This window comes from Gekko japonicus, unplaced genomic scaffold (genome assembly GCF_001447785.1).
Source record: "Gekko japonicus isolate JY-2015 unplaced genomic scaffold, Gekko_japonicus_V1.1 scaffold572, whole genome shotgun sequence".
NCBI classification, from domain to species: domain Eukaryota; kingdom Metazoa; phylum Chordata; class Lepidosauria; order Squamata; family Gekkonidae; genus Gekko; species Gekko japonicus.
This window is the reverse complement of record NW_015167553.1, coordinates 458,060-480,766: the sequence shown is the minus strand read 5'-3', so window position 1 is coordinate 480,766 and position 22,707 is coordinate 458,060. Positions and strand designations below refer to the sequence as shown.

Sequence of the window (22,707 nt, the reverse complement as noted above, 5' to 3'; positions counted from 1 at the left end):
TTAAGCCTTGGGGCAGCTAGACTACTGATGTTCCAGCAAGTGCTACCTGCTGTATTTCTGGGTACTTCCACCAGAGTCACATGCAGCTTCTGCTTTCTCCACTGCTGGGACCCAGACCTTGCTAGCTACTCTCATTCCCAGCTTTCTGTCTGTGCCAGCCAGCTGATTCTCCCTCCATTTCCTCTTACTGGGGCCTTTTATCCCCCTTCTAATGACTACTCCCAAAGCTTACTCCTTAGTACTGGCTGGACTTCTGCCTGTCTGCTCCTTATCTATCCCTAGAGACCCACCTGCTCCTCTCTCTGTTCTGCAGCTGCCTCCCGAGAGCTCCCCCCTTCTCTCAAGGGTTAGGGTGGGATATGACAGGAAGCTAAAATGGTACTGGTACAAATGGAAGGAAATAGCTAGGCCTTTAATTATCAGAAATCATAATCAATAAGAGTTAATATCTTCTAAAACAATCATACATCAGAATCTGGCTCTGATGGTTTAATCTAAACACACGTGTGAATACAAACAATGTGGTCCCCTAACATGAGACTGATGCTTCAGCAAAATCTCGGCTGAGGTACCTTTGCTTCCTCCATTTGCATGATATTTGCTTGGCAGTCAGAAATACTGTCATTGATGTAATCTATATTTGCTGTCAGAGACTCCATTTCTTCATTGATGTTGTGAACATTTTTATCTGCATCCGGACCACCTTCTTTGATCACTCTCTCCCTCCTTTTTGAAAGCTTCTCTTTCCTTTTTGTAAGTTCTTCACGTTGCTGAAGTTGGAAAAGCATATGGCGGGGGAAGAAAGTTAGAAAAGAAAACCAGACATAGAACTGTTTATAGTGAAAAATAAGATGAGTGACATTTTATTGCAAGGGCAGAGGACTGAAAATGAATGCAACACTAATTCTGTCATCACTGGCCTTTATAAAAACTGGTCTTTATAAAGCCCAATTGTGATAGAAATAGCGTTACAATAATTTTCAGTGCTGTTTCACCGACATATCTACATCGCATGCAGCGTACTGCCAACCAGTGTTCCCTCTAAGCTGAGTTAGTGTGAGCTAGCTCACAGTTTTTGAGCCTCTGGCTCACACATTTTTGTCTTGGCTCAGGAAGGACGGCTCCAGAGCAAACTAGTTTATCCAGCAGCCAAATCTCTTGCTCACAACTTTAATGCCAGTAGCTCACAAAGCAGAATTTTTGCTCACAAGACCCCACAGCTTAGAGGGAACATTGCTGCCAACCTATGCATATTTACTTTCAACTCCCATGAGATTTATTCTAAGGTTAATACAGATTGCAACCTTATCCTCCACTTAATGGCTTAGATCCACCAGTTCCCCATGAACACCATTGGGGGAAAGTGGAGATCTTCTCTGTCTGCCCACAGAAATCTTCCATAGTATACAAGCCAGTGACTGGAAGATGAATGTGTGAACTGACTTCACTGAAGAGCTTTGAGGGGACATGAAAATTCTATTGTATTTGTGAAGATCTGTTCAGTCATGAGCAGGCACACACACATGCACACACTTCATCACTTTATGTTTATCAAGTGACAAACGTATGCATACAGTCGGGCCAGAGGTACATTTTGTTCCCACATCATGCAAAGATTCAACTTATATTTTGGTGCCCAAGTTTGGGGTAAAAATTCTAATCAAGGCTTCTTTCAACCCAGTTTTGTATATTCGTTTCTAAACAGAGATTCCTAAAGGAAACGGTAACTCTTTTTTCCACTTTCCTCTAGGGTTTGACAGAAGTTTTTAAATGATGCCAGGACACACAATGTATTAGTATAAATGATAACTGATGCATATTTGAATGAGTACCTACAAAATGCACAGTGAATACCTTACCTTAAGTAATCTATTCATATCTGTCTCCATATTGGAGATGGTCATTTTCTGCATAATTATTTCAGTGACTCTGCGTTCAAGTAACTGCCACTTCATTCTGGCTGACTTGGATGAATAAACTCTTGTTGTCATTGTTTTTCTTTGATACTTGCTCCTGTATGTAATCCCAAGATTTATATTGTTCAAATGATATAATATAAAGTTTCTATCATATTCAGTACCAGTAATAACTTCTTCCTCTTGGAGACTTACAGAAATCCATCATACTACAGGGATTACCACCCCTTTAGATCCCATAGTAGTATTACCGAAACAGTTAATGCGCATACTCCAAAAGTCAGTATAAGGATAATTCTTGATATGATTACAACTGCAAAATTACTACTAGCAAAAAAACTGGAAAACTAGTAAACATCTCACAATCAAATTCTGGATTCAAGAAATCTGGGATATTGCGAAACTATAAAATTGTCAGAACTTGTTCAACTAAGAGATGGTTGTATTTTTATGATACCTGGAAATTTTTTTAAAATTTTTTTGGAATTAAATATGAATTTTGGAAGGAATTAAGTAAGACATTAGACTCATACAATTGGGCCGCACTGAGTGTTTATTGTTATTTCAAGAAGCTTTAAATTTTGTATTTATAATATTGTAACAATGGATTGTTTTATCATTTTTGGAGGGTAAGTTGTTTCAGGACTGGAAATAATGTCATTTCACACTGTATTGCAGTATAAGTTTTTCTTTTTTGAAATAAATTATATTTAAGAGATTCTTTCTCTTGCAGAGAAGGGTATTTTTAATGGAGATCTGGGGAGGGAGAAAATATCGCTAATTTTTTATAAAAACTGAAATTTTCAGTTCAGTGGTGTTATAAACTTATTTCAGTGGGAATATCATAAAAATATACTAAAAGGTAACAATTTCCCCAAAGCTGGACAGACGCTTTCTGTTTCTGAGAAAATCCCAAATCATCTTCTCTTTTTTATATTCACTGCAACTGAAAGCCTCTACATCTGAAATCTGTTGAAAATAAGAAAATGTTTTTGTACTACTCAATATTAAGAATCCTGCAGTTTAAGATTTTTCCCATTACTATCTGCATCCAGAAAAGGAATGTTCAAACTTACATTTCCCTGTTATAGAACATTATTACGTTTGATAGATACCAGTCCTTCTCTTTCATAAGCAAGAAACAACTAGTTTTACATATGATGGAAATAAGAGGTCTCAATAAAGGAGCTCGATTCCAATAGATAAAATTAGTATAATAATTTTTCCTGATACAAAGTTAGCAATGGATGTTATCCCCAGTCGTTTATGCACAAAGTCCCATTTACTACAATTTTTTTTTTTTACAAAGGGTGCTTTATTAGGAAGTTTTCCAGTGTCCTAATCAGATAAAAGAATATTTATACCAAACTGGGCTAACTGCATCAAAAAATATTGCATTGCCTCAAAAAAGAGCTATCTATAAGGGCCAGAAAATAAGACAGTAGCAGCAAAAGCGTCAAGGTAAAAAGCCACATACCATGATACTTCTCTAACCTTTAAGTCTGTATTTATGTTTCAAAAAATAATAAATTTAAAAATCTAGACTGAAGGAGAGTGAAATGTTCCTTCAGCATTACCTAGTTCCATTGGTTGTGGCTGCTGGTATCGCTTGGACCCTGGCTACAGGTATGCGCATCTTCTGTTGTGATGATGCTCTTGACCCATCATTCTCTACTGATGACACACTGGAATTTGGTTCTTGATTCGGGTGTTCAGGCAAACTCAGCTTCCGACTCACCCTCCCACTCACTCTATCAGATAAAGGTCTTGCTTGCCGTCTAAGAGCGGTAACTTAAAACAGCCACACACACACATACACAAAAACAACACTGTCCTGTAAAGTCACAGCTGGTTTATAAATCAGAACAATATCATATATTGTAATTTGCAATAATAGTTGCGTATTCTAAAATATTCTGGTACCTCTTCTGTTCTGCGACGTAGAACAACTTCTTGATTCCTTTTCTGAGCCTCCAAAAGCTTCATCTGATGCTGTAAAAAAAGAGCCATTAAGATGAAATTCTCTTAATACCACCATATGCCTAATCGCCAAACTTACGTTTATAAACTAAACAAGTTGGATCTTATGAAAGATTTTTACATGCACAATTGTCTTTCCCAGAGCATAAGTGAATGCATTAGCCATTCTGTGAAACTCTTCATGATCAACCTGCCACAGCATAAGCCATTCATACAGGATCCAGGAACTCTAGCAAACAGCACAGCACAAATCAGTTCAGGTAGAGGTTATACTCTGCTCAACTTCATATATGTATTACCTCTCGTTTCCTTTGCTCCTTTTTCAGTTGTGCAATTTCTCTATTTCTTCTAGATTCATTCATTCTGGCTTTTTCTTGCTCTTCTTTCATTTGCTTCATCAGGCGAACCTGCATAAATACTTGTTACTCAATCACCTTTATCAAGCAGTGTAACCTCACGAAGGAAAAAAGCCTCTCTGTAAAATGTTTGCCCTAGGAAAAAGACCTCTACTATTTTTCATCACTCCTTATACTATCTCTATATTTCTCCTGGCCATTAGTGCTATAAAAAGTGGGCTTTTTTGTTGTTGTTTAGTGTTACCTTGGAACCAATGAGCAGCTGGTGAACAAGCTCATAATTTTATACATTTTTCAGAGTCCGCAGCTATTCCAAGTAAAGGCAGATGAATTCTTACCAACTGATAAACTGCCACATTAGATGAACTAATGTGGGGAGAGCAGAACTGTCTACCATCACATACACGGTACACATCTTGCCCGCTCAGACACATGGGGGAAGCACAAGTATGCTGAAATTCTCCTTACCGTGTGATCAGACATTACAGATAAGCAGCTCCCCAATGGAAACTGTGGGCTGGATCCTACCAGCTTTTCTGCTTGATCCTGTCCAATTCCTTTCCTTAAAGCATCTTCCATCCCTTGTGGATTTTGTCCATGTGGGCACCATGACCCCTAGCATTGCTTTTTTGTGGCCAACAGGTGCACCCCTCCTCCATTTTTCCAGCAAAAAGCTAGTAGGATCGAACCCTGTATGTACACCACAGTAAACAGCAATCAGTGCTTGCATCTACTCTATTCTATCAAGACAATTAACGCTTGTCATAGATAAAGTGTAGACTTAATAATTTCCAGTATTGTCGACATTTTTAACAGAAAAATTAATGCATGTAACTATCATTCATCTCCCAGATTGATGCCACTTGTATTCAAGTTTATGTAATGTTTTTAAAAATCCTTACCTTTGTTTTCTTCATTTCTGCCACATCCTGCTGCAACTTTTTCAACTGCTTTTCATACTGCGACTGGTTTTTAAGCAATCGTGCATGTTCCTTCTGCGCAGCCTGCAATCTCTGCACCTCTTTATTCATGGACTGGAGTTTCTTTTCATATTCAGTTTTAATCTTCTTTGCCTTTTCTTCTGAGCAGGATTCCACTGAACCTAAATGAAAGTATATTTTAAAACCTCTTTAGCACATATGCCCAATGCCTCATTCTATTGTTAATTAACAAAAAAATTCATTTGGGCATCAGTTTTCAGTTCTACTACCATTCAAGGCTTGTATGCAAAAAGGAGGAGGCCACAAGTCAGTTTCCAAGAGTCATTACATTTATATCTCTCCTTTCTGCCAAGGAGCACAAGGATACTGATATGGGATTACCACACGTAACCTTGCTATAGTCTTGTGAGTAGGGTTGCCAATCTCCAGGTGGGGCCAGGTGTTCTCCCAGGTTTACAACTGAACTCCAGAGTATAGTGATTCCTTGGAGGAAATGGCTGCTTTGCAGGATGGACTCTATTATATCACTTCCTTGTTGAGATCCCTTCCCAGGCTCTGCCCCCAAATTTCCAGGAATTTCCCAACCTGGAGCTGGCAACCATTCTTGTGAGGTAGGTCAGTACAAAAGAGATTGACAAAGCCAGGGAGCTTCATGGCTGCTCAGAGATTTGAACTCAAGATCTGAACTGTTATTAGCATTTTATCCAGTCATCTGCCTTTTACCAAGCCCTGCTAAGAGGATTAAACAATAGCTTTGCAACAGTCTTCCTCTTACCCAAGTTCTGAAGCACCTGATCTCTTTCAAGCTGAGTATCTCTGATCTTATGCTGCAGCATCATTAGCTTCTCCTCATATTGTCTTTTCAGAGTTTGAAGCCTCCTTTGGCTGTTCTCCAGCTCATCTATAAGCTTCTGTTTTATGGCAATTTCACATGTGATGTTTGCTAAATCTGCCTGATAATTTGCTGTGAATTAAGAAAAAGCATAATGGGGTGGATTTATAAATTGTGATATTTGCCTCTCTTCATTCAAGAGGCATCTAACTAGGAAAACATCTTACACCGTCTTATTAATGTAAGCAAGCTATAACATCACAGAACTACTATCAGGTGTCAAAAACGGCTACAAACATACTTAGACCAGTCATCCCAAATATATTTATATTAACCTCTCTTTCCTTGCAGTCAATCATCCAAGAGTGAAGCCTTTAAATCAGAGAAGCTGTGTCATAAAAACAGTACACCAATCAATATCCGTTTTTATGGGCAGTACTTGCTGCTGTGAGATTCAAGAGAGCCTGAACTCATTAACTATCAGCAGATTCATATAACACGGCAGAGGGAAATGCAATTGAAGGGCACAGTGGCAATTAACATCTGCAGTGCAATCCTAACTAGAAGTCGTATCATTCTAAGCCCATCGTCTTCAGTGGACTTGGTAGGATGTGACTCTGCTTAAGATTGTACTGTAAGACTTGTATATGTTATTAATGTTGGGCAGAAAACTGAAGGTTGCAGCCCTAATGGCCCAACCTAGCCCAATCTTGTCAGAGCTCAGAAGCTAAGTGGGGTTGATACTTGGATGGGAGTCCACCAAGAAACATCGGGGTCGCAACGCAGAGGAAGGTGATGGCAAAACGCTTCTTCTCAACTCTTGCCTTGAAAACCTCATTAGGTGGAACTTCATGAGGTCACCAGAAGTTGGTTGTGACTTAATTGCACACTTTACCTTAGAAAATGGAGGAGTCCTATTTTGATACATTCTAACTTGAAAAATGTTTGACATTCAAGTTACAGAGATAGGAAACATAAAAAATTGCTTGTGAAGACAGTCTAAGAGAACATCTCAGAGCAGCAGAATGGTGTATGGAAAGAATCCCATTTATTTTTGGTTGCAAGTGTACAGATTTGTGCAATTCTGACCTTCCTAACAAACAAACGAGATATTAATCCTACAACAGCATGACATATTTCACATAATGCTGCAAACTGTAATCCCCCCGTCTGCTACCCCCCCTGGGTGTCACCTATGCAGCTCAATGGAAAAATCTGATTAGCTCTCAAAACACCACAGTTCTTTTTCATATCTTTTAACTCTGTTGGAGATTGTTACCTTTTTCATCTGAATCGGAATCTGATTCATCTGAGCTTTCAACACCTTCTATGTCATCATCGTCTTCATCTTCATCTTCCTCCTCATCTTCATGGTCACTAGGCTCCTGACCTTCTTCCTAAAATACAGAACGGGGGGTGGGGGGGATACAACTGATCCACTGCTTCTTTATTTTATGACCAAAGAGCATTATTTTAGTTTAGTCAGTCTATGAAGACACATAAACTTCTGTGCAGATACACAAGGCTATTAAGTACTAAGCAAAACTATGAAAGGCACTTGTAAAGAGAAATGGATGAGCTCCCTCCAGATTTCGAAGAGTTAAACTTCAAGCAATCCAGGCTCTTCCCTGTGGAAGTGGAAATTAATCATACTACTTGAACCACTCTGAGAACCTGAACCACTCTGGACTTTTCCTTCCTTCTCCCCTTCTAGCACTATCCATGCATGTGCATTCAGAAGTCTCATTGTGGGATGTGAATGTGGAAGAAATTCCACTTAGTGAACTGATCTTTCTACCCAAAGAAGTTTCACAGGACCAGTTATGTTATATAAAGATGCATTAAAGAGGTTGGCTGTAACTTATTAGGAATGTTCATAAAAGATATGAATTGCAATGAAGATTCTAATATGAAGCCAGAATTTCTTTTGTTTTGCATCTACATATTGCTCTTTTTAGAGTGATTGTATTACTATAAAGTACCCATTTGATTTTTAAATATGACCTAAGAGAACAGGAAATATGATACAACTAGAACATGAATTTTGTTATGTAAAAAACATGTATTCTATAACTAAACCCAAGAAAGACTAAAATTAGGTTTGTATCTTGGTTAAGAAGTCAGAATGGAAAATGGTATGTTTCCTGTGTTTATTACTATTTACACCTTGTTTTTCCTCCTTAAGAAAAATAAGCATGAAGGAAAATAGACTGTTTAGATTTTTTTAATACAGTAGAAATGTCAGTAAACTATTTAGACATATGTTAGTTTAAAGGAAATAGATAGCTTTTAATATATAGGGTTGCTAGGATGATAGTTTTTAATGTGGTAAAGTATCAGTGAAGTTTGTTATGTATGAGAAATTTGAACAGATATGAAAACAATGTAATACTCTCCATCTTTTTATAATTTTCTTTCTGAAAACTAATAAAATTTTATTTTAAAAAAGTAGTCTCATTGTGTACAGTGGGCTTACTCCTAGGTAAATCTGAAATGTATTTCAGGCTCTCTCAGTCTTTGCCCAGGCAAAGAAAAGGGAGGGAGACACGTTTCCTGCCAGAAGGCAAGTTTTGTCCTCAACACCAATTATGCAGACACCCACACACTGGAAAGTGATCTCTTTATGTTACCAAAAAAAGAGCCCTTGGGCTACTGTCAGCTCTCTTCCTAATTCTTCTGGGGATAACCAGTGTGGACTCCCAGCTACAAAGCCAGAGCTCAGCAGCGATTAGACTTACAACAAACTACACATAACAATGACCATCATTTACTAGTTTTAGGCTAGTACCATGTTCATTTCCAGCAGAACAGCAGGATTCAAGTCCAGTAATACCATTAAGACCAACAAGATTTCCAGGGTATAAGCTTTGGCTCTCAAAAGCTTCTACCCTGGAGATCTTGTTGGCCTTCAAAGTGCTACTGGATTTGAATCTCGTTCTTTGCTAGCACACTATATGTCCTCTTCCTACTTCTACTTGTTTCAGCATTTCCAAGAAGTAACAATGGGTGCAGTCTCATACGCGAGATAAAGTGTGTGGGGGGGAGCGAGGCTATTTCCTCCAGAGGAATTTGGCCCGCAGTTGCACCACACAGTCCTTGGAAGCTGCGGGCACAGCAACCATGGGTGAGTTGGATTCCCAATGTGCTTAAACGAGGAATCAATTAATCAAATCTCAGCACTGAGGACTCCCTATGGAGTGTGCGATGATGCGCATACTGAGAAGGGGGGGAACAATGGCATGGAGTCAGGATGGCCTGATCAGATCATCCTGATGCCATGAGAGCACACTGGAGTGATCAGACACAGGAAAATCCATCCGTGGCCTGTCGCAACCCGTTTACTACCGGATTTTCCCTGGTGTCTTTTTATTCCACTTCTGTGGCAGAGCAAAACGGGTTGCTGACGGGTGCGGGGAGCTTCCCAGATGTTCGTGTCTGATCACGCCCTTTAAATCTGCCCGGCATTTGTGCCTATGGCGGGACTAATTGTGTGTGTGATCTCAGCCAATGTTTCCTTTATGTGTATGGTAACCATGACTAAAATTTTAGGCAATGCGGTATATTTACTGTTAGCAAGGACTAATTTAGTTAACACTGTAATACTTACTGCTTCTAATTCATGGTTCTCTCGTTCAGAAATGTCTCTCTCATCCTTCTTCTCCTGCTCGTTATCTGTGTTCTCATCTTTAACAACACTACAAAATACAAAAACAAGCGTTAAGTAATAAAAGAAGCTCCAGCCAGCAGCCTGCCTAAAGCACTGGCCACAATCTGGTATTTCATTGAAAGCTGAAAATATGAGGAAATCAACCAACTAAGCAAGTCTGAATACAAGAGCGAAAGGCTACTGAAGCACTAACAAACAGTAATAAATATTCAGAGTCTTGAATACTCTACTTACAGGGATTTTTGCAAGAGTTTTTGGAATGTCAAGGAGACCAATAAATATCCCAAATAATTTTTCATGCATAAAATTCTGGAATTTTAGAGTTCTGGAGATTCAGAAGAGAGTATGAAAGATAGTACTGGTGTGCTACAAAAGGGCAGAAGGGACAAGCTTGTCAAGTGTTTACAGAGATACAGCTAAACCACCAGAAAAGCTCTACAGTATTGTACCATACCATCATTCTGACTGTATCATACCAGAGCAGCTTAAAGTTAAGGTGAGTGCAAAGATAAGCTAGATCAGGGGTAGCCAAACTGCAGCTCGGGAGCTGCATGTGGCTCTTTCACACAGTCTAATTTAATGTTAATAAAAAGCAAAGTTGCATATTTTTTCAGTAAAAACACATGTGTAATATTTGTTCATGTCTTGCACCTCTCAAACATCTGGTGTTTATTCTATGTGGCTGTTACGTTAAGCAAGTTTGGCCAACCCTGAGCTAGATCCATGGAAGACCTTCAAGTTACAGTTCCACACATCAGGCCTTTAAATACGACCCTCAGAGAAGGTTCCTTAAATGACAAAAAGCAAAGACAGAGCAAAACCCAAGCCTTTGGATCCTTTTTCTCCAGGGCCAATTATTCCCTCCCCTTTTAAGTTTGCAGTTTCTTACAGACCACATACCACTGGACCTACCCCTGCCACCAAGTTCAAGAAAGGTATGGCCCTCACTCCATGTGAGTCAGGTGGGAACTGCTATTGCTACCAGAAGTTGGTTGCCTGAGCCCCAAATGGGAGGGGGGGGGGAAGTGATTGGATTTATGGCTGAGTTGGCCCCACGTATAAAGGCCTGTTCACAACTGTAGCTCTTATCTGGCCTGGCTGTGCAGTGGTTAGAAATAAAATAAGGAGGGCTAAGAGTTTAGGTTTGTTTAGTTTTTAGTTTTTAGCTAAATTCAATTTTCTAAAAAAACTGAGTGCTTTTGTTGTTACCAGCCTAAGACCTGAGGATATGATGCCCATATATAAAATCAACAAACATTTCAACAAGATCTCTTTTGGCCAGTCATGTCCCTAGACGGAGGCTACAAAAAGAAGCTAAGCGCAAGATGCTTCAATCAATTAAAACAGCTATGGAAATTAATAATGATGATAATAATAATAAATGTGCTGCAAATAAATGGAGGGAGCAAACCGCGGTAAAGGGACCTGTAGGATACAGGACAAAGTTTAGTAATACTTAAAAATTTCAACAGACAGCAGAGGGTCATCAGCCAATCCAACTCCAATCCTGAAAGTAAGGGCATTATTGAAAGACTCCTCTCTCAGCCTTTTCAGTTCAAGTCTATCCTGTGACTCTCCCTTGTTCTTGATAGGGTTGTTCTTGGTGGCACAGGGTATGGGAAAAGGAAACACATGTATGTCATCCACAATATAAGGGGAAAGGTCTTCATAACACAGACCAAGATCAAACACCCAGATCAAAAATTAAAATGAACAGCCTCTGTAATCTGCCTGGGCCACAAATTCCTAGCTGAACATGTATAAGCTTGGTGCAAGGAGGATTTTTAAACCAATACCATCTGGACAGATCATCTCAGTTAAGCACTTTTGGGGAGCTTTCACATGGTCTTTCTCTTTCAAGTGATACTAGGTATTTCTCTCTTGTTTTGGTTCTCAACATGAAGTAAAGAAAATGATAAAACAATAAAGCCACACAGAATTCTTGGGACAGTCCCTTTCTAAGTTCTTCCTTCCATTTCTTGAATTAATGGACCTCAAAATATAAATGATCAAAGCATAACACTACTCACTACTAACCTATAACTTCTAACAGAATCATTAAGACTTCCCTATTGAATCACATCACAACTTATGACTTCTTCCTCCTCTACAGTAAAGGATTGTACTACACATAGAAAAAACTATTTATTAGTCCCAAAGTATGTGATCATATATTTATGTACTACTACATCCATAATGTTTTCACAACTATTACCCCAGCCAATGAAGAATCACTGATGCCACCTAAGCTTTTTTTAAATTTGGATTTACACCAGTCTCATGTTAATAGTTTTACCCTCTACCACACTTTCTAGCACAACCAATATGTTCAAACATAAAGATAATTAAACTAAAAAGGTGCCTTTAAAGTTTCAACCTGTAGAACAGGGGAAATCAAAAACCATAAATAAAGACTTTCAGCATGTCTTTTTTTTATGCCACCTCCTCATTTCTTCAGAAAGCAAGTTTTACAGTTAAAGCTCCCTGGTAAATTTCAATCTAGGGATTTTGCTTGATCTTCCATAAAATTTCACAATATTTAAAGAAGTAGCATCAAAGTATTAGATGAAGAATGTTTTCTCCTCACTTCTCCAGCATCTGTGGAAACCACAGACCAAGGGAAAAAATAAAATTTAAATCCCACAGGTATGCACTTCACCAACCCTGGGAACTGGGGATACTGTGCAAAAAAGTGTGACAACCTAAAAATAACCAAAGCCCCTTCAAAGCTAGGCCTTGTTTGCTGTGGGTTTTTTTTAACCCTAAGATTATGGCACACCGTGTTCTAATAATAGAAATTGACTTCTCTGTTGTTGTTTCTCTGATTCAGAAGAGTGCAACTGTGCCTCTGTGTGTCAATAAATGAAAAACAAAAAATGCTTTTCAGGACACAAAGACGTAGTTTTGAAGGGATTTCCCTTACCTTTGTGTATGTTTTGCAAAATATGGATTTTTTTTCAAGGAATCCCTGATTTGCACATTTATGTGACAACGGAAGATTTGTCTTCACTTACCATGAAGCTTCCTTCTCGGTGGTCCAGGAGTGGGGCAGTCCTTCCATGACTCCTTACTCGTGGGACTTAGCTCCTCCCTCTCCACAGTTAGGGCCAGTGAAACTTTTGTTCCCGGAGGGGAGGGGCTTGTCCTTCATGCAATCCTAAATGTACAAAATTCCCAACACAACCACATCCCACCCCCTCTCCAGAGGGTACCATGCACAAACACCACACCTTCTGTTCAGTCTCAACATCAACTTTATTCACAGAAAAGGTGAGAAAACATCAACCAACAACAACAACATAACAAAAACCAAACCATAAAGGACTATCAATCAGATTTCCCCTTTCTTTGTCTATGGGCTGACCTACCCCTGAATCAGGGTACCAAGGCACCAGCAACACCCCTTAATAAGCACCGGAAGCCGTTCCCTCCAATTGAGGGTGGGTAGGACTGCCCCACTCCCGAACCACCGAGAAGGAAGCTTCACGGTAAGTGAAAATAAATCTTCCATTCTCTGGTGGTCCAGTGAGTGGGGCAGTCCTTCCATGACTCCTTACTCGTGGGACATCAAAAAGCAGTACTTGCCAGGGTGGGTCTAACAGCTTCCAGACCTTACAAGGCATGCTGTAAAACTCTCCTACTGAAAGCTGCCTCCGCTGAGGCTAATTTATCAATCTGGTAGTGCCTGGTGAAGGTATGTCAACAGGGTGTCAACCACCGCTTTCTCATACCCCATGGACTCTAACTGCTGCCCTTCAAGTTCCAGGCTGTCAGTTTTAATAAATCTGGCCTCAGATGCACTGTCGCCCCCTGAGAGAGCAGGTCCCCTCTCACCGGCAGACGCCGTGGTTCCCTCACTGACAACCTTAACAGATCCTGGAATCATGCCCTCCTTAGCCAGAAGGGCGTGATCAGAATCAACTCTGCCTTGTGGTCTATCATGGCTTGAATCACCTTTGGAATGAGTAGAAAGGGGGGGAAAGCATACAGAAGGACCCTTGGCCAGGTGAGACTTAAGGCGTCTGTCCCTAATGCTTCTAGATGTTTGACTCTCGACACGAAGTCTCTGACTTGACGATTGAGCTCTGTAGTGAACAGATTCACCTCTGGTGTCCCGAATCTGTCACTGAGTTGATGAAACACCTCTCTATGCAGCATCCATTCTGACTGATCTACAGTCTGCCAACTTAGCCAGTCTGCCAATATGTTCTCCCAACCTGCTACATGAATCGCTTTTAGAGACCGAACATGGGCTTTTGCCCATTCCATCACCTGCCTCGCTTCCTGATGTAATGACTTGAAGCGTGTGCCTCCCTGTTTGTTTATATAGGCCTTCACCATCATATTGTTGGTCTGTATGAGAACATGCTGGCCTGTCGACTGCTTCTGAAATTGGAACAAGGCTAACTTTATTGCCCTCAATTCCAGAAAATTTATGCTCCTGGCTGTCTCTTTCACCAACCAGGTCCCTTTTGCCATGTTCCCTAAACTGTGCGCTCCCCATCCAAACAGGCTCGCATCAGTGATAACCACTGTCCTCTTGGGATCCCTTAACGGCATCCCTTCTGCAAACCAGGAAGACTCCATCCACCACTGCAATTCCTGCCTCACTGTCGATGGAAGCTCTACCTTCTGAACTCTCTTGTGAGCTATCCCTTCCTGGTATTGAAGCAGAAATTTCTGAAGAGGGCACGTGTGGAACCTGGCCCAAGGCACAACTTCCTGACAGGAGACCAACATCCCCAAAAGACTGGCTAACACCATCAGTTCCGACAATTTCGCACCCAAGAGATATCAACTGTCTGATTTTCTGATGCCTCTCCAGGGAAAGAAAAACTTTGTCCTGTGTCGAGTGAATCAGCCCCCCCCAGGTGGATTATCACCTGAGTTGGCTCCAGAGTGCTCTTCTCCATGTTTATCACAAATCCATGTGTCCTGAGAACCTGCACTGTCAGGGCCAGATGAAGACGTGCCTGCTGAAAAGAGGGCGCCTTTATCAAAATGTCATCCAAACAGGGGAACAGTGACACTCCCTGCAACCTCAAGAAGGCAATTAGTGTCACCAAGACCTTGGTGAAAACCCTCGGGGATGATTTCAGCCCAAACGGAAGGGCTTTGTACTGGAAATGCCTGCCGTGGTATGAAAAGCGCAGGAATTTCCGATGAGCCTCTCGTATCAGGATGTGAAGGTAGGCCTCCGACAGATCTAGCAACACCATGAAGTCCCCTGTTTGTATAGACTGGAGAATCGATCTCAGTGTTTCCATTTTAAATTTCCTTGTCTGAACAAACTTGTTCAGTCACTTGAGATCTAGTATAACTCTGACGTCCCCATTCTTTTTGGGAACCATGAAGAAGACAGAGTATACTCCTTGTGACCTCTCCCCTTCTGGTACTTTCTCTATGGCTCCAATGGCGAGGAGATGTTGAATGGCTTTTGTCAGTAACTTGTGTTTTTTCAATGAGCGATTCTTGGGCAGCTCTAGAAAACGCCACAGTGGAAAACATTCGCACTCCAGGGAGTAACCTTGTGACACTGTCTCTAGGACCCACCTGTCCATGACCAACTGCTGCCACTGATGGGCAAAGAGTTGTAGACAGCCCCCTACTCCCTGTGTGTTTGGAACCTCGGCATAGTCGCGCAGAGGTCCCTTTCTTTGGTCCCTTTTGATTTTGACCCTGCTTTCCAGCAAAGGAGTGTGGTCTAACATCTCTGGACTTTGGCTGCCATCTGCCCTTGAATGCCCTATTGAAGGATTGTCTGTCATCGCGTTTGAAATCCCGAAAGGACTGGAACCGTCTTTTTGATCGCACCACCTTCTTCTTTGAAGGCAGAACCTTTTTCTTGTCCTTATCCTCTATGAGATATTTATCCAAACTCACTCCAAAGAGATGAACTCCCTTGAATGGGACTGCAGCTATTTTCGAACTTGCTGCCGGATCAGCATCCCAGTGTCTGAGCCATGTATTACGCCTAGCCGTCACGCTACACGCCATCACTCTAGCCAATAACTGCAGGGCGTCCAGGAAAGCATCTGCTGCAAAGGCCGTGGCCAAGGCTATTTTCTTCAACTCATCTTTCAGACTCTTAGGAATTCCGCTGTCTGCTGCAGTAAGCTCTGAAGCCCAAGCATACGTTGCCCGGGCAAAGAGAGAACCTGTAGCTGATGCCCGCAAGGAGCTGGCTGAGGCCTAAAATCTCTGCGAAGTGCCTTTTCCACACCCTTGTCACAGTTGTCCTTGGGCAAGCCATCTGCGTCCATGGGTAAAAGAGAGAAGCCATTGAGTTGATCGGGTCATCAACCACAGGAAGCCTAATCTTTTTTGTGGCCTCTGGAATGAGAGAGTAAAATCTTGTAAACATGGGAGTATTAGCTTTGGGATTGGCTGGATGCTCCCATTCTGCTGTGATGACATTATGAAAGTCTGCAGGCAAAGGAACTCCTGCTGCTTTGGACACTGGTTTTGGGATGGCTTTCTCAGACCCCGCAGGGAAATCTGCAGCCTCTGCATCCTCCTTTTCCTTAGGAGTATACGAGAGCTCTAGAGTTCTCACAACCTTAGTCAACAGTCTGTTGTACTACTCTTGTGGGAAAAGCCTGGACTGCACCAAGGGAACAGCTTCTTCCTCCTCCTCTGAAAGCTCTCCTTCTTCCTTATCAGAAACAGATGTAGAAGTGTCAGAAAACTCCTCCAGGTCACTAAAAAGAGAACTATGGTCCCTATCACCAGAGGAACCCCTCCTGACCTTTTTTCTAGGAGGGGAGGTGTCAAGGAAACTGCTTCTTCCCCCACCCCTTTTTGCCTCTGATTATCTGGGGCTGGAGGATGCACTCTAATGCCAAAGATCTTTAAATTCCTTCTTCATCTCCTCCTTTAGCCAAGAAAGGAGATTAGTTTTGGCTTCCTCCCTTGAGATATCCATCCCCTGGGAGTCATCCTTAGGGGAGTGGGAGACTGCCAGGTCATCCAGGTTAACGGGAGTCAAGATGCCTGCTTTATCAGCTTCAGCAGCCCCTTCCCAACTGGAATTCCACCCTTGCCCCACAGGGAAGGGAAAACAGAAAATAAAATGGAGTTCAGAGCCTGCCTGATGGCTTGTGCCCATTCATCAGGAGGGGAAAAGGGGGGTCGAAAAAAGGAGAAGGGAGGAAATTCCCTCCTCCTGGCTCTATAAGGTTTCTCACACCCCAGCCAAGGTCCCCGTCTCCCAAAAACCATTCCTACCATGCTTCAGACGATTTAAGGACGCCTCACTTGGATCCAACGTGCTTTCCCAAAGCTCTCCTGTAGATGAAAGCACGCGGTTCCAGCAAACGCTTGAGAACTGCACTTCCCAAACCACGCTGCTCAAGGCTTCCCTCCGGCTCCGCTGCCGTTCCCTCACCTCTCTGCAGGCTGGAGGAGGGAAGGAGCCCTTTCCCGCGGCCAACACCATCCGGAAACTGTGGGAGCCGGCTGCTGCAACCGCCCGAGACCATCTCACGACTGCCAGCAGCCGCCAAATAATGCCGCAGTTTTCCTTGCATTGCTGCATGCCACGCAGCCCAGGGAGGGGTGGAGAGGTAGATTACCTTCCCCCACCGCCCGATTAATCTGATCTACTTATTTTTTCTTCAGTGTGGGATCTTTGTGCTCTGCAGAGCACAGCCGAACGTCCTGCTCAGAAGGCAGGGCCAGTAGAATGGGGAAGCCAGAGGACAAGCCCCTCCCCTCCAGGATCAAATGTTTCGCCAGCCCTGCCTTTGGAGACGGAGGAGCTAAGTCCCACGAGTAAGGAGTCATGGAAGGACTGCCCCTCACTGGACCACCGGAGCATTTTTGTTCTTGGTCTGCAGGTACACCAGGCAAAAATAAACAAAAACCACTCTTAGGCTACTCACTGGCTCTTTCCCATATATAAAATTTTGATCTGAAGAGCAGTCCAATGGAGGACAGACAATATTCAATGTCAAAATCCACCCTACTGATTTTAGAATCACACCTAACAATAACCATATAAAAGGCACCCTCTGCCTTAGCAGTTAAGAAAACATTTATGTTCTTAGGCACCTGTTTTGTGTAGGTCTGTTTTAAACTGAGGTATTAACAGACCTAAACTTTTATAGTAACACAGCAAACACTACCTGATGTCATAAATGTATGCCCCCATTTTAAAGAACATTTTGAAATCCAGTTTTACACCCAGCCCCATTTAAACTGCTCTGGGTCATGTCAATTCAAGATGTATGCAACCTGTTTTATTTTGGGAATTTTCAGGGTGTGCACACAACATAATGAGAGGATCATCTTGGAAAAAAGATCATTGGACAAACTGTTCTATATATCTAGCCCTACACGGGTGAACAACTTCTTTTTAAATGACAGTTTAATTAAAAACCTGGGAAACATTCCAACCTTCGTTCTTCTTGACTGCTTTCCTCAAGTTTCTGCAGCCTTCAAAAGCAGGAGGATACAGTATTGGAAGGCCAAGCCAACGAAGGACAAACCAGACAGTAAAAAGCGAAAGCGACAAGAAGGTTACAAAAAGATGACACATGAGCTTGTGGATTTCAAATGAATTCTTTAAAAGACACCATCAGAAGCCCATAAATAGTAAAAAGGCAGTACGTTCTCCATAGCAGGACAGGGAACTGAAATGAAGGATTGCTGAAGAGATATTTTGCAAGCTGCACCGGAAAGTTTTTCAATTATTCTGTTCTCTAACCAAACAACTGGGTGACCATTTGCTTCTACTGAAACCTATCTACATTGACTTTTGTCCCCCATCAATGTCTACTTCAGACTAGAGGAATGTCTGAAAAAATATGGCATCATTCTCCTGTAGCTAAGAAGTACCGATGCTACCAACTGCATGGATGGGGATATTCGTTGGGGACTCACTGCAAGTCATTTTGGAGGAAGAGCATGATAAGGATGTGATCAATAAACACTATACAGAAAAGGCAACGGTTCTCAAACTTTAGCAACCAGGGACCTACATTTTGATTTAAACATTTTCACAGACCCCAAACTCTCCCCTATCTCCCTCACTGCTGCCTGCCATTCCCCGGACAACCCCCCTTCAAAGTGCACAGCAAGCCAGAAGTGCCTCATGGAAATCTCCAACTTCTAGGATCCACAAAACAATACACTGAAGAGGAAGAAGAGATTGGATTTATACCCCGCCCTTCACTACCCAAGGGAGTCTCAGAGCGGCTTACAAACTCCTTCCCCTTCCCCTCCCCACAACAGACACCCTGTGAGGTGGGTGGGGCTGAGAGAATTCTGACAGAGACTGCTCTTTTTCAAGGACAGCTGTGCCAGCGCTTGTGACTGACCCAAGGTCACATCAGCAGGTGCAAGTGGAGGAGTGGGGAATCAAACCCAGGTCTCCCAGATTAGAGTCCGCACACTTAACCACTACACCAAACTTAACCACTACACCAAACCACTGCACCAAACTGAGAGCCACATCAGCTACTCCTTTTAAACATCGTCTTAGATTGGCCGTCTGTGCGACTGAACAACAACAACAACAACAACAACAGGACTAAAAGATCAGGTCGTAAAGCACAGCTGATTCTACAGGCCACACTTCAAGAGACCCTGATCTAAGTTCTAACCAAACGTATTCCTTGGGTACGTTCTCTGCTGGTTTTCTGTGCTATTCACAGACCCAAACCAGTATCAAACACTTGAATTTCCAGCATTCCATGCAAAATTGCCACTAGCTATTATTTATAGATGCATGGTAGCATCTCCTTACTAGTACAATGAAATCCTTTGTACTGGAAGAGAGAATGAAAAGCAGTTCAGTTATATTACAACTGCATTAAGACTGCACTAGTTCTGAACCATTTGTTAATCAGCAACTAAACAGCACATCTTCTGGCTAGTGCTCTACAGTGACCTGAAAGATACATGGCTGCAGGTAGTGGCAATTTTACCAGCTCCCACCCTTCAAAAGAGAAGGAGGCATAGGTCATCCCTTTCCCCAAATTCCTAGAAAACTTAGAGGGTTCCATCTGCATACCATCAAGAGGAGAGGAACTAGACCCACAGGACTACCAGCACACATACCCAGTTTGAGAACTGCTGCAGGTGGGGTTTTGGAAATAAGGATTTTGTAATATGACTGTGGTTTACTAAACAGATCTCCCCTTCTGTTCCTTGAAGGAATAATATGGAAGCACATGCAGCTGCCTTATACTGAATCAGACCATTGTTCCATCAAGCTCAGTATTGTCTACACAGACTGACAGCAGCTCTCTAGGTTTTTATGTACAGGTCTTTCACATCATTAACTACCTGATCCTTAACTGGAAATCTTGGAAGATTGAACCTGGGACCTTTGCATGTCAAGCAGATGACTACCACTGAGCCATGGTCCCCTCAGTTCAGCAACATGGGTAATCTGTATACATTTTTAGTTTCAATAAGTACTGCCTTTAAACTGTATTATGAGAACACATTTACCTTGGTACGGAGTACAAAAATAGTTTTATTCACTTATTTTACTACAAATGTAATATAATAAGCAATTTGCAGAAAATATTCAGCCATGATGTTAAAAACAATACATTTATAACCACACGAAAAACCTGGAGAATTCAACTCAACTGTAGACAAAAGTTTGGACAAAACTTTAGAATTCAGCATATGCCTATGATGCTTATTAGAAACAAAACAAAAAATACATTTCAGAAGCAATGGAAAGAAAGAAACAAACGTATGCCTACATTTAATGAATGCACAGTAGCAGAAATAGATGCATAGTAATAAAAATGCATGTTTATTACTTCTGTTAATGGACTACTGGGATTTTTAAGATGGCATTGAAACTGTGGACCAACTGAGATAAAGAAATTAATTGGGATATATAGCAATTAGGTACAAGGATAACAGGATTATTTTATGTCCACGGGCACTTTTAAGACCATCAAAGTTTCATTCAAAGTATAAACTTTTGTGTGCATGCACACTTCCTCAGATGCAAATGTGTGCACACGAAAGCTTATACCTTGAATAAAACTTCGTTGGTCTTTAAGGTGCCACGGGACTCAAACTTTGTTTTGCTGCTTCAGACCAACACGGCTACCCACCTGAATCTATGATTATTTCATAAAACCTTAATTTAGTACAGTTGGGGATGCATGATTTTAGAATTGCTTTAGTAAATGCCTTATGGTATTGTAAAAAAATTATTTTGCTAATGGCTAAATAATTCTAGAAATGCTGCACACAACTGGCTAGGACATGCTGAGACAAGCCTCTCCCTTGCTGTTCAACAGGTAATAAAAGCCTTGTTAAAAGAGGAGAGAGTTCTGGCCAATCTGAAGGAAGCTGTTGTGATACTCCTCCTGCAAAGACTGTCCCTGGACACAAGAGAGTTTAACAACCATCAGGTAGTGGTTAATGTTCCATCCCTGGGGAAAGTGCTTGAACTTGTGGTCACTATGCTACTTCAGTCTTGGATGATGTGGATCTAGACCCCAAATCTAGATTCTGGCTGGAAGAGCAACTGGGGGAGAGTGATCTTGCTGATTTCTCCTTGCCTTCTTGGCATCTTTCAGTACTATCAGCCATAATATCCTACAGGATAGACTAGCTGAGTTGGAAGTCTTAGGCATCACATTCCAGAGATTATGTTACCGCCTAGCTAGTTGTTTCCAGAAACCACCAAAAGAGAACATCCATAAATCCAGTTAACCATCCATCTGCTGATTATTGGCCCGCTTTTTTTCTTCCTGTCAATCCATTTATATGGGTCTGTTGAACATAAGGCTGTCATACTGAATCAGACCACTGGTCCATCAAGGTTGGTATTGTCTTTGATTGGCAGCAGCCCTCCAGGGTCTCAGAAAGAGGTATTTCACATCACCTGAACTTTTTAGCTGGACATGCTGAGGACTGAACCTGGGACCATCTGCATGCTGAACAGCTGCTCTACCACTAAGTCACAGCCCCTCCTTAGGCAGTGGTATGATCCAGCAGGGTCCTTCTTATGTTCTTAACTGTTTTAATTATAAGCTCTGCTCTCTGTGCCTATATTCTTGGAGGTGATGTAGGTAGCAGCCAGAGACAGGGCTTTCACTGGTGGGTCCCATTTGATGTAACTTCCCCTGAAAATTTGGCTGGGACCTACCCTTATTGCTTTCAGGAACCAGATTAAAATGTGTTAATTTGTCCAGGCTTTTATCTGAGTTTACCTACCTTTTAAGGTATTTTATTTGGCCATCTTAAGATTTTATTATCCTTTTTATTAGCTCTCTCTCATTTTATTTTTTCTGTCTGGCCTACTGCTGTCATGATCTGATTTGATTAATCTCCTGCTATCCAGATATTCTTTTACTCTTAAACTGGTTGTGATTGTTTTATATTACACTGCCAAATGGTTGGGTTATCCATATTGCTGATGCAGGAGATAATTAATACTTTAAATATTGGTTATTTTTTGTTTGTTTTACTTTGTTTCTGATTTTTTTGCCAGTTGTATCAAGAAGAGAGGCTAGGGCCATTTAGCAATCTGCCTTTCACAGAACATCATCTGTCATGACACATCTCAAATCTATGAAACTACCAATGAGCTTCCAAGAAATGCCAAATATTTCTTGGAGAAATTTGAAAGTTCCTGCTGTATATGAAAGATCAGTGAAACGTCTCTCCTATTATTACCACTAGTAGCTGATCTGACTTTTCAAAACCCACAGTATATGTATTTGCTTCCTTCAAAAATAGTTATAAGGGGGCCATCTAAGGCTTCCAGTATTTTCATATACCAGTTCATCGATTGTGAATTTTAAATCAAAGGAGATTGAAATGTGTGGCTTTCAATCACGCAGAACACATCTAGGCCTTTCAAGAATAACCAAAAAACCCCAAACAAACAAACAGGTCTAGTTCTTTTTTGTTTCCTGGCTACAAATGAAAATGACCACTGACGATTCAGATGGCTTTAGTGGCTTTTGTGTTCAGACTGTGTTAATCATCAAATAAAATATTTAATATAAAAACTAGAAAAAGTCATCTTTCG

At 41.5% G+C, this 22,707-nt stretch overlaps 1 protein-coding gene across 2 annotated transcripts in view; it reads right to left on the bottom strand.

Moving 5' to 3' along the window:
- The window catches only part of KIF21A (kinesin family member 21A), a 152,720-nt gene that overhangs the window by 45,712 nt on the left and 84,301 nt on the right, over positions 1-22,707 (bottom strand). For both annotated transcript variants that reach the window (XM_015413713.1, XM_015413712.1), the window contains exons 12-20: positions 9,633-9,720; positions 7,305-7,422; positions 5,969-6,157; positions 5,155-5,354; positions 4,196-4,303; positions 3,840-3,908; positions 3,494-3,708; positions 1,860-2,013; positions 573-770 (exon numbers count right to left, since the gene is read on the bottom strand). In XM_015413713.1, coding sequence (XP_015269199.1) covers positions 573-770; positions 1,860-2,013; positions 3,494-3,708; positions 3,840-3,908; positions 4,196-4,303; positions 5,155-5,354; positions 5,969-6,157; positions 7,305-7,422; positions 9,633-9,720 — 1,339 coding nt within the window. The remainder of the gene's footprint in view (positions 1-572; positions 771-1,859; positions 2,014-3,493; positions 3,709-3,839; positions 3,909-4,195; positions 4,304-5,154; positions 5,355-5,968; positions 6,158-7,304; positions 7,423-9,632; positions 9,721-22,707) is intronic.